The following is a 12,499-nucleotide window of genomic DNA, read 5'->3' on the forward strand; positions in this document are numbered from 1 at the left end:
TTTCAAACATTATAACAATCAAATACTTGAAAAAAGAATTATTTCCTTAAAAAATATTAATTCTATTTTGGAAAAGAATTGTAACATTAGACTTTGCCTAATTTTAGGACTTTGATTATAACTGTAAATTTGCAATAATTTGCTAAAAGAGACTTAATTAAATGGGAATGGATTAATTTATAGTTTATTATTAAAGGAAAAAATAGGAATCGGTCCCTACAATTTTTTTTTAGAGGCAGATTCTTGATTTGAGACCTGCTGGATGCAAGAGGTCAAGATTAAGACTCTGAACTGTGTTTATGGTGGAGCTAGACGGTATCGTACGTGAAAGGAGTATTATTTGGTGCATTAGAGTACTTTAAACCTTTAAAATATAATTGATATTCCTCGCAAAGAATTGTCGGACGGAGGCAAAAGCCTGATACTTATTTTTGGTGTACGATTTACTTATTTTCACATCTTGGTGCTCTTATAGTTTTTATGTATCACCAATGCTCTTGTTTCCGACTTCAAACAGCTGGTATACATATATAGCACTTGATGTCTTCTCTTTAGTTTGCTTAGTTTTGCAGCGCAGTCTTCAAACAGCTTTGTGCATGAACAAAACCAAGTCCTCTACACCGGTAATTGTTGGTAATAAGTATCTATAGAGGTGGATAAGAGATGTAAATGACCGCTGCAAATTTATGTTACAATTTTGTACTCTTCATGCTAATTTCAATCAGGTACATGTCATGCATTTAAATTATCTATGACATGATTTTCTTTTTAGACGTAGACAAATTTACGATATATCATGCACATCGACAAAGTGTTTTTCATGTGCCCTTAGATATACTTATTTTGATATGTTTTTTCAATTATAGAAAAAAATATATATTACTTATGTGGTGTACCCTTCGGTTTCAATTGTTACAAATATTAGTGAATAGCCGTCAAATTTTTCACGATGTGGCATGATCGAGTCTAGTGCGATTGGAACACATAGTTGGCATGATCGAGTCTAGTGATATTGGAACACATAGTTGGTACTTATGAGTTGATCTAAAACAATATTGTCCAAAGCCATGACACTAGAGGTCTTCCAACTAAAAATATCAAAGACTCTTAAATTGATCTTATTTTAGTCCAGTTTGTTTGCAAATTAATTCTAAACGAAAAGAGGAAAATATTTAATGCAAATAGTACAGAAATCAACCTATAGGAGTCACAAGCTCATGATTATTGCCACAAGCATTTTGAAGGTATAACTTGGATTATATATGATATTTTTCTATTTTCGTTTTTAAGTAACTGATTATTGAACTTAGTATATATTCACTAACAATTAGTTATAGAGTATCCGCATAATTGATAGTTTATCATCTTTGGAAGGCGTTTTGTAATATTTGATACAAAATAATTGGTGCATCGCACGAACATAGAGACTAGTATTATCAAAAAAAACGGTTCACCACTCAAGCATAGTCGCTAGATTTATGGGACCATTGAAGTAGATTTTTTTTTAAAAGATGTGATTGATTGTAAGGAATATTTGGATTACGTAAAAGCTAATTACAAGAACTTGTCTAGAATGAGCGTAAAGCGAAAATGATAAATCATAACCGGTTAACACTAAAAGAAATAAAACTTTCAGTGGCGCCTTTAATTCCTTGGCGACCGTTGTAGTCGCCACCAAAAAAGTATGTCTATGTTGAGGCGACCTAGCTAGAATTTATTTGTGCCATTTATTACTTTTAGTGACGAGATTATTAATAATTAAATTCGCTTTTATGCTCGCCACAAAAAGTAAATAAATGACAAATTAATGTAGGAGACGTGGTTCTCCAGCACTGTCCGTCAAAAGAGTTCTAAAGAACACCACGACTAAACGACTGTGAAGAATAGTAGAAGCAACATCAACTACTCCACGGATTTTCACAACTACTAGTAGTAGCAGGGAGCGATGGGAGAAGGAGGAGAAGATGATTCCCAAAAATTGAAGAGAATAGCGGCGGCGGCGTATGACTATGAAAATGATCCCAGATGGGCCGATTACTGGTCCAACATTCTCATTCCTCCTCACATGGGCTCACGCTCCGATGTCGTCGACCATTTCAAGCACAAGTTCTACCAGCGTTACATTGTACGTTTTCTTTCTTTTTCTTGTTCATCATATGCTGCGCCGAATAGAATGGAACAGATATAGATGATGACTCCAATTAGCTTGAGATTTGGTGCTTAGTTGATGAATTGATTGAATTTGCGTTTCATGTGTATATGCACACTATATCTGTTTACAGTATTTTTTCTCTAACTGCTCCGAGATCCTTGGATTTCGCATTTTAATTAATGGCTGACTTTTTATGGTATAGTAATGGATCTAATGTCCCTCTGTTGATTCGGAAGGCTTAATTTCCGGGGTAATCTAGATGCAGGGATGCCGATTTCATTCGATTATGAGTTTGTGTATGTGCAGAACTGGTTTTTGGCTTTTTTTACCATAATACCGGTTCTTCTGCGTGTTCAGCTTTTCTCCGAAGTGTGCTTCTTAGTTGCCCTTGTTCAGTGTTCGTAGGCCTTTTCTTACAGCCCCATCAACTGTAGGGCACTGCTTTCTTATCCCTTGCATTATGTCATATGGTGCCAAATGAAATTTATGGAGGCTCCCTGACCACATGGAGTCCTTTATCTCTGAACTTCATGCAGGTCACTTTGTCATCCTCTTCTTCCTTAGCTTGTTTTTATATTAATCCATTGCTGATAAATACAATGTTGACAAAGTTTGACTTGATTAAATTGGGAAGAGTCTTTCATGTTTGCTTTGTTTGGCTGTTCCCACTTCCTTCTCCCTCTGCTTCTTCCTCTCATGGGTCAAGTGTATCAGTATCACTTGCTTCTCTTTCTATGATGTGATTGTTTCGCATAACTGTATAAGTTCCTAATGTTTAGATCATAGTTGCGTATTGTTTTGTTGTACTGGAGCATATGAAATACTCTCCTCCATTGGTTTTCTGTTATATAGTGGTGTAAACCGTCCTGACATACCAGTACTACACTATGGACTGAGTAACACCGAGAGATATTTAACTTGCAGTAACATGAAGTGTATTCCAATTCAAAATTTTGCTATAAGTGACTTATCTACGCTTTCTGATGGGCTCTTAAGCTTGGCTGTAACTGACAGTAGAATTTCAGATGATCTAAATAATCAGGGGATGTTTATTATTTTAATTGTGGAAAATTTCCTCTGAGGTTCACAGTGTTGATTGTATCTATGTGTCCAGGATCCTGGTCTAATTGTTGAACCAATGACTACCAGCAGTTCGTCCCAACCAGCAAGATCATCAGCCCCACAATCTTCTTCATCGTCGTCGTCATCATCAACTTCTAACAACCAGCCAAGACAACGTAACTCTGGTATAAATTTCTTTCTTAATAGTGAACTCTGAATGAATAAAAAGAGCCCCTTTTTCTTTGGTTGAGAAAGGTAACAAAAAAGCCCCTTTGCTTTGTAGACATCTTCACTTCAAATGTAAATGTGTATTTCATCCAAATGATATTTATTTCAGGGTCAGCTAGTAGAACTTCTGGAACATCCACAACTCCAACTTCATGTGCAACATCGCTGCGATGGAATCGACAAACTCTACAATTTTCAGTGAATGCTTGGGTACCATATATTCATCTTTTTATCTTTTGCACCATGATTTTCTGTGCGAGAAAGTTTTGATTGGCTGCTTCTATGTAGTAACTGCTCTATGTGATACTAGATTAATTGTTAACTCTTTATTAGCCCAAAGAGTCCAAAAGTGGATATATACTTTCAAGGATAGGACCTTATCTCCTTTACAGTGATGGAATCTGATATGCCCTGCTTTACCACATGGCAACTTTTGCTATCAGGTGATGCCTCTCTATGAACAGGATGCATTATGGAAAAATTCCTTGTAGAAGTATTGCCTTTTATCATGACTTCTTTTAGCCTTGATTAATTGGGGAGGGGAGAGGGGGGAAGAAAGAGGCCACTTTGCCGTTAATCAGAAATATCATTGCATGATATCTTACCTCTTCTTGAAATCACCTTTTATTTGAATTTGTTGTTTAAGTTCCTGGAGACAAGCTATGGAAAAACTTGACTCATTGATGGGTGTTTGTCAGTTTTCCAAAATAAATACTGTATTTGGTTTCCGTTTCCTTTTAGATGTCACAGTATGCTAATTCCTTCTGTCAGTGACGCCCTGTCTTTTGCAGCGCAGAGGGGAGAGGCCCTTTGTACATTTCATTAGCTCTGAAAATTGTCTGTTAAGAGCTCTTGGGATTTCTGGGATCAAGCTTCATATAAACTTCTATCATTATCTCACTGAAGCATTTCTGCATGTTCCATTGTGCTTTCTAATGTGGCATTGATTTTCAGCGTGGAAATCATGCGCCAAATGATTTTGATGATTGGGTTTATCGCTCTTGCGTTTGATTTGACTACAGAATAGTTGGCCATCTCTTTCGATTAATTTTTGGTACTCTTCTCTGCAGGTCCTTGTTGTGGCAGTTCTTGCAATCTTACCACTTATACCTGCAAATCTGTCAAACAGAGCATTTCGACTGGCCTTTGCAGGAACTGCATGTTCTTCCCTATATTCATTATACTCATTATATGGGGTAAATTCTGAATGCAGATTCGCCCTCTTACTTTGTTGAGGCTAGTTCGTGTCTTTTGGTCTATGAGGTGACTTTTGATAATCTAATCCCCTTTTTGCAGAAGCCTAGCGCTTGGAATTTGCAGGCGGTGCAAGTTTGGTTTCAGTCAGTTATTGTGACGAAAGATTTTATCTACTTCATTTACTGCCTTACTTTTGTCACTTCACATCTTTACTTGAAATGTGAGTCTATTTTCGTTTGTCCCTCTCGTTCTTTATAATTTTATGGAAATTTGGTCTATTGGTTCAATAACATGTGTTAATTGATCAATGCTGAGCAGTTGCTTTGATTCCCGTTCTATGCAGAGCACTTGAACATGTTGCGAAGTTTCTTCGACGCAACTTCAGCACATCTTCGTTATACAGGTAGCAGAACGCTTTTCCTTAAGTATCATGAAAAAGAGCTGTTTCTCTTGAAATGAGTGATTCTAAAATTGATTGAAATTGATAATATCCTGCAAAATCTGTAGAACAAACCTTAAAGAAATCTTCGATATAATGGCAAAATATTTATTCATGTTGTAAATCTCCTAGATGTGCTTTTACCTATTCGCGCCTCCTCTTGATTATTTTTTGTGGTGTGTGTTGCGGGGGGCGGGGGGTGTCCTAGAAAGTTTTTTCCTTATCTCTGACTTACATGGCAATATTTACAGGAAATACTTGGAAGAGGCTTGTGTATGGGTCAAGTCAAACACAACTACTCTTAGCATACTGTCTTCACAGGCTGAGATTGGGCTTGGATTTCTTCTAATTGTGTCCCTATTATCGTTAGTATCAGAGCTCATTTTCTTGCACCAAGTTTCTGTAACTGGTGCTGGTACTTGTTATTCTCATTGTTCTTTCCATTTTCTGCATTTAACTCTCCACATCCTTAAAAATGCAGGTGGCAGCGTAACATAATACAAGCTTTCATGTATTGGCAGGTATGTGCCATTCTGTCATTTTCATCGAAGTACTTCAACTTCTAAATGAGTGAACTCTAAAAGTTCTAGTAACTTCAGCTTCTTGCTCCGTAAAAATTTTATCAAGTTACATCTTGTGTTCCATCATGTCAGTCAGTACATTACATTACGTCAGGCCACTACTATCACTAACTCTCATTGACGCGTATTCAACTCATGTGCAGCTATTGAAGCTTATGTATCAAGCTCCTGCTACTGCTGGTTACCATCAGAACATGTGGGCTAAGATCGGGAGGCATGTAAATCCTCTGATTCAAAGATATGCTCCATTCATGCATACTCCTATCTCTACTATTCAGAGATGGTGGTTCAGGTAAAACGGTAGAACATAGCGGGCAAAAAAGACATAGGACACAATTCATGACAACTAGGTCGGAAGTACTATTTTAGATTTATACTTTGTTCAGGAGGACGAGTATCAACTAGACCTTTACTTTTTAACTTTTATAAAAATATTAGCTAGTAATTGTCTTCCGAAGCAAGACCTTGTAGTTACCTTCGGGACAACTGCCAATTTTTAACATTTTTCCCAGAAGAGGTTCGGTGAGAGGTGACGTGGCGCTTGGTTATAATTTGGTTCACCTTGCCAGAATGTAATCTATTTGTTGAAGAATGATTCACTGAAAACGGGCTTGAAGGGTCTTCTGAGAAGACATGTGATTTGGGGTGGTTTTACAGAGTTTCACAACCTAAAGTTAAATAAGTATAGCATATTGTAACTAATGTATTAGTGTTAGATTGACTCATGTATATCTATTGACATTTTTGTTTCACTTATTTACTTCTTTTTTATTTAATTAATGTTATATTAGTTCTTGTAAAACTAAATAAAAGTGACATTCTAATAGCTAGCCAAATAAACCAGGTCGCTCGTAGCATCCCTATTTAAAATATATTTAGTTTTTAAAAACTATTCAAAATTTAGTTTGTTTGGGCAAACTTAATACTTCCTCCTCCCGCTTCTTCAGGTCTAGGTCTAAAGATTGAAAAGCCAAAGTTCAAATTAAGAACCTGTGAGTCTGAAGTTGGGTACTATCAAAGCCTAACTTAATTTGAATTTCATTTAAATTGGTATGAAGTTAGGCTTTTGCAGTGTAACTTCATACCCGTATGTCTGAAGCTGATTCTGAAGTGGTTAAATTTTAAAACTTTATAAATTTGACCTTTTCAAAATAGGGTCCTAAAAACGACTATTTGTGCACTTTGCCCATATGATAGTAAAATCAAAAAGGGGAATTTACCTAGCTATACAATAATAGAAACTTATTTACCACTTTTCTTTAGGTTCCTTTAATATTACATTTTCTATCTATATTTACTATTTATATACAAAATCTTAATAAAGAGAGCAATCCTTAAAATTAGGATGTAACTGATATAACCCCCCTCCTCACGCCGCTCCCCTCCCCATCTCACTCTCATGTATATCTGTTATACAAAGCCCCTTTTTTCATCATATTTTTAAATAGATTTCAAAATATTTCTTTCTCTTTCGTACAAATCAACCCAAATCTCTCCCTCTTCACACAAATCCATCGATATTATCTCTAAAATTGCAGCAACAAAGAGTTCTCCATTGATAATCATTAAAAAACTTTGATGCTTTGAATTCAATATTTGGGCTTTACGAATTTGTGATTTGTTTGGATTGTGTGTTCTTGAAAATGATTGAGAATATATCTTGGAGTTTTATATCTCAATTTTGAGGGAGATTGGTTAAGTTTAGAGTTATTTTTAGGTAAAATTTTATATTGAATCTCGTAGAAGAAGAAGTTTCTGAGTTGTATCACGATTGTATGATAATTATATCATAAATGTATCAGATTTGTTTCATAATTGTATCGCAATTATATCAAAGTTGTATTTGACTTGTATCCGATACATCAATACCTAAAACAATACCTGATACAATACTAATACAATTATAATACAATATTGTATCAGAATTTAAGTTTATAGTTGTGATTGAAACTTGAAGAAGATGAAGATCAGTATTGTATCATAATTTTTCAGAACTGTATCACGATTGTATCATTATTGTATTTGTATCATAATTGTTGCATAAATTATATCACAAATGTATGATAATTGTATGTTAATTATATATGGCGACCCGCAATTGTAAGTTTGTGCCCAATTTTACATTTGAATTTTGTACGAGACATTATCTTATTAGTAATAGTTTTGGTAGAGTTTAACGATTTTTGAATTGTTGAAAAAACTTTTAGCAACTGATTTTTTCTGTCATCGCATGACATTCTATGCCGTGTGTATAGATTTCTAACTGCAAAGAAAAAGTTTTTTTTTTTTGCTATTATGGAATTATTTTCCTAATATTATAACAATAATATGAACATATAATATGTTGTATAACATTATATCCATTCAACCAAAACCATTCAACAATTGAAGCAAAATTACCAGCTTCTTGTTGAAGACGTGCAATTATAAAAGAGAGAGAGAGAGAGAGAAGAGGAAATCTATAAGATATTAGGACGCGTGAAATGAGGAGAAAGGATATAATTGAATTCCTTAATTGAACACATTAATAATGGAATGAGAGCCTTTTAAAGGGGGACTGTATACAATTTGTAAGAAAAATCTAGATACTTTTTGAAAAAATACAAAACCTAGAGAAAATAAATTAATAAGTTCCTATTATAGTATATGTAGGAAAAACTCCCAATCAAAAAAGCATTTACAACCTATTTGAATTAATGGACCTTGACTCAAGCCCAAATTCATCGTAGCGAGCTGATTTTTTTTAAATAAATAACTGCAAAAAGATTAACAGGATATAATCTATTGAAACCCGTCTTTATATTTATGTGCTTTTTTAAAAAAAGATATAATCATGCTAAGGCAGCCAGAAAGTAGAACGCTATGGCTTCAAATATGTTATCATTTACTAAATTGTGAGCTCATCGTAATTGTGATTATGTTGGTGTATGAGGCAAAATCTATCTCTAGAGTATCTAAGCCAAGATAATATTATGGGAAGGATTCTCGAGTCTACGTTAGTCGAAGCGACCCAAGAAGCAACAAAGTCCTTGGCCGAAGTATCGACATGAGCCATAGTCGAGATGTTGACAAGGACCGTAGTCGAGATGTCAACAAGGGTCGAGTTCGAGGTTGAATATCAATGATAAGAGTTGTAACAGCGAGTTTGTCAGGATAAGATATTAAAAGAAAATATTCTAGTGGATATTCTCTACACTTGTACTATTAGGGTTTCTTAGGAACATATCTCATATATATAGAAAAAAGAGATAATGATAAGGGCATGTGATATTCATTTGTAAGAATACTCTTTGATAAAAAGATCTCTCTCTCTCTCTCTCTCTCTCTCTCTCTCTCTCTCTCTCTCTCTCTCTCTCTTACTAAGCTTACTAAGATACAAACACCACCTTTTCACTGATATTCTTGTCTATATTATTTTATATTTCCATCAGATCCGAGAATAACTCGAACATTTAAGGATTTGTCTGTCACTCATCATTGTCAGAAGGAACAACCATCTAGTTCATCATTTTTTGGGTGAATCATTCCTCCTATTTACTTAAATGTCATTTATTGTTATTCATTGCTATTAAATGCTACATTATTGCTCATTCTTTTTGGAATAGTTATTGTATATTGTTATCACTATTTGACAAAAACTATCTAATATTTATTGCACCCTTGGAAGCTACATCTAGAAATATTATTGTTAACTAAGTTTGACCCATAATTACATAAATTTAATTATTTGAACCAAGAGCCATATTTTTTGTCAAACAAATTGGCGCCGTCTGTGGAGATTTCTTAGTTAAATTTTTAGTTTCCTCTAGATCTACGACTATCACGAGTCACTAACATTACAAAACCCAAGATCTCCTTTCTTTGTGCATACAAAACCCTACATGGCAGGTAACCGAGAAGAAAGGACGAGAATAGCAAGTGACCTCCCAACCAACCTCATGAACGTCATCAATGAAAGTTGTGAAACCGCGGGTGAGGACACGACGCCCAGTACATCCCTTAGGCGAGACGGGTCACCACCCCCTTACTGCAGCATCATCACAAAATCTCATGGTAAGGGAGCCTCCACGTATGTGGGGGGAAGAGACACCCCCAGCTTTAAAAAAGCTCCTTGAAGTATGGCTAATTGACATGCTAACCCGCGTCCTCAACAAGCCCACTCGGGATACGAATACAGAAAACGCAAAGACTTGCATGATACAACAAGCGGACGAGCAGTGTAACCAGCTTTTTCCTCCAACGACAGGTATTACTCACAATGTCATTGATAGTGCAGGTGACAACTCCCTTGCAGCCATTCGGAAAAGGATGGAAGAAATGGAGAATGAAAACAAGACGCTCCGAGATCAAATGAAAGAACACCAAGAAAGGGTCGATAAAATGTCGGGCGCCCCTACGCTATTGCCGAAGAGGTATGCCGGCCGGTTCGTCGAACAGTCGTATAGTGATGACGCAACCCCACATGCTATACCAAAAACCTATAAAATACGGCCCTACCTCTGGATATATGATGGCACAACCAACCGACCCTGAAGATCATATGACTCATTACGTCACCTCCGTAAAGAGCAACGACCTCGCCAAAGAACAGGTGTCTTCCATCTTACTGAAGAAGTTCGGCGAAACCCTCACATGAGGGGCATTAACCTGGTATTCGCAGCTACCAGCAAGCTCCATAGAAACCTTTGAAGAAATGGATGACAAGTTCGTAACGGCCCACGCCGGAGCCAAGAAGGCCGAGGCGAGAGTGAATGACATATTTGCTATTAAACAATCTCTGGGAAAGGGGCTGAGGAAATTCCTTGCCCGGTTCAACCGAGTAAGGATGACTTTGCCAAACGTGTCCGAAGGGATGTCGGTCGCAGCTTTTCAGAAGGGCTGAGTAGGGATGGTTCAAGAGCAATGAGGAAACTGTTGAGTCAGTTGATGAAGTACCCCCCAACCACTTGGGTCGAAATCCACAATGCTTATTGTGCCGAGGTCCACGCAGATGAGGACGACCTCAACGGGCCAACTAACCTCGATACAAGCGAAATCAAGAAAGGAGTGAAGAGACAATGCCAGAAGAGATCATCCAATTCCGCGACCTAACAGGGAACAACATCAACCATATATCAGAACGGCCGCCCCCCTCCCCCCACTACGAAGAAGGTCCATCCAGACCAAGGATGGGAACCCATCGGAACGACAAAGTTATGTCCTCGTATTATCTGCTCACAATTTTTGTGTGTCACCTACAGAGATAGTCTACGCCCTGGAGAAGCTTAGGCCAAAAGTGAAGTGGCCACCAAAGATGAGATCAGACCCTAATACCAGAAAATACGACGCTCTATGTGAGTTCCACCAGGAATGAGGGCACAAGACTGAAGACTCCATCGCCCTGAGGCAGGAAGCCGTGAATATGTTACGACAAGGACACCTTAAAGAGTTGCAAAGCAATAAGGGAGGAACCAATTTTGCCAGAGGACACGAACATCAAGGGCCACCTAGACCACCCTCACCAGCCCTTACCATCAACATGATCATTGGCAGTGACGACGACGCCTCTATCAACAACGTGAAGTTCACCACTACCCACAAACTCAAGCGATCTATCACCCACGAACGGTACGACGAACTCGAAGAAAGTATCATCTTCGACAAGTTGGACGCCGACGGTTTAGCTTTTTCGCATAATGACTCACTCGTTATTACTCTGCGAATTTTAGATACTGATGTTAAACGCATTATGATAGATGACGAGAGCAGCGCGTGCATTATCCATCCCTGAGTACTTAGCCAAATGAAACTCAAGGATAAGATAGTACAGCGCTGCATCACGCTAACTAGTTTTAACAATGCAGTTGAACGGACATCCGGGGAAATTACACTCCCCATTTTGGCCGACGGAGTGACTCTCAAAACAACTTTCCATATCATGGACCAAGAAACCGCGTATAACGCCATAGTAGGATGACCGTGGATATACCCCATGAAGGCCGTCCCCTCCAGCTTATACCAAGTCATTAAATTCCCAACTCCATGGGGAATAGTCACCATACGAGGAGAGCAACGTATGTCACGGGAATGCTACCGCATTTCTTTATACAGCACGGCCACCCAACAAAAGAATAACAAAGAAAAAGAGACATAGCAATCATCAGGGTCAAGGTATGGGCATGACAAGATCGGGGAAGGCATCAAAGAGCCCGACATAGTCGAAGCTGCGGGATCGACCATAGAAGACCTCAACCCCGTTCAATTAGATCCCAATGACCATAGCAAGAAGGCCTATATCGGTTGCAAACTTCAGGTTCATGGTAAATTCAGTCTATTCTTAAAAGCTAATACGGATTTGTTTGCTTTCAGCCATGCAGATATGACGGGCATCCCAAAAGAAATCATCACGCATAAATTAAACGTCGACCCCTTCCACCCCCCACCCCACCCCCCGGTAAGGCAGGTCAGGTGTAAATTTAACTCTGCAATCAATGACGCAATGCGTGATGAAGTGGAAAAACTGTTAGAAAATGGTTCCATCAGGGAGTCGAAGTACCCCAAGTGGGTCGCCAATGTAGTAATGGTTAAAAAGAAGAATAGGAAATGGTAGATGTGCGTGGACTTCACATATTTGAACAGATCATGCCCAAAGGATTCGTTCTCGCTACCTCACACTGACCATCTCATTGACGCAACGGCCGGGCATGAGCTGCTAAGCTTCTTGGACGCTTACTCAAGCTATAATCAGATCCTCATAGAAGAGGAAGATCAGGAAAAAACCAAATTCATCACCCACCAAGGAATGTACTGCTACAGGGTCATGCCCTTTGGACTAAAGAACACGGGGGCGACTTACCAAAG

General features: G+C 37.8%; 1 protein-coding gene across 1 annotated transcript; it reads left to right on the forward strand.

Annotated features, from left to right (window-relative positions):
• Positions 1 to 1,818: 1,818 nt before the first annotated feature.
• On the forward strand, positions 1,819 to 6,412 carry LOC107785402 (uncharacterized). The gene is made up of 9 exons (XM_016606704.2): positions 1,819 to 2,125; positions 3,267 to 3,399; positions 3,552 to 3,652; positions 4,513 to 4,638; positions 4,739 to 4,859; positions 4,958 to 5,042; positions 5,330 to 5,443; positions 5,560 to 5,599; positions 5,803 to 6,412. Exons 1-9 carry the CDS (start codon positions 1,946 to 1,948, stop codon positions 5,953 to 5,955), a joined length of 1,053 nt encoding a protein of 350 aa, XP_016462190.1. The 5' UTR covers positions 1,819 to 1,945; the 3' UTR covers positions 5,956 to 6,412.
• Positions 6,413 to 12,499: the final 6,087 nt, after the last annotated feature.

This window comes from Nicotiana tabacum, chromosome 17 (genome assembly GCF_000715075.1).
Source record: "Nicotiana tabacum cultivar K326 chromosome 17, ASM71507v2, whole genome shotgun sequence".
NCBI classification, from domain to species: Eukaryota; Viridiplantae; Streptophyta; class Magnoliopsida; order Solanales; family Solanaceae; genus Nicotiana; species Nicotiana tabacum.

Excerpts from the sequence above, each read along its gene's own strand:
- LOC107785402 (XM_016606704.2), top strand. The coding sequence starts at position 1,946 with ATGGGAGAAGGAGGAGAAGATGATTCCCAAAAATTGAAGAGAATAGCG. Across the intron at positions 3,653-4,512 it reads AATTTTCAGTGAATGCTTGG|GTCCTTGTTGTGGCAGTTCT; the intron begins GTACCATATATT and ends TCTTCTCTGCAG. Across the intron at positions 4,639-4,738 it reads CATTATACTCATTATATGGG|AAGCCTAGCGCTTGGAATTT; the intron begins GTAAATTCTGAA and ends CCCTTTTTGCAG.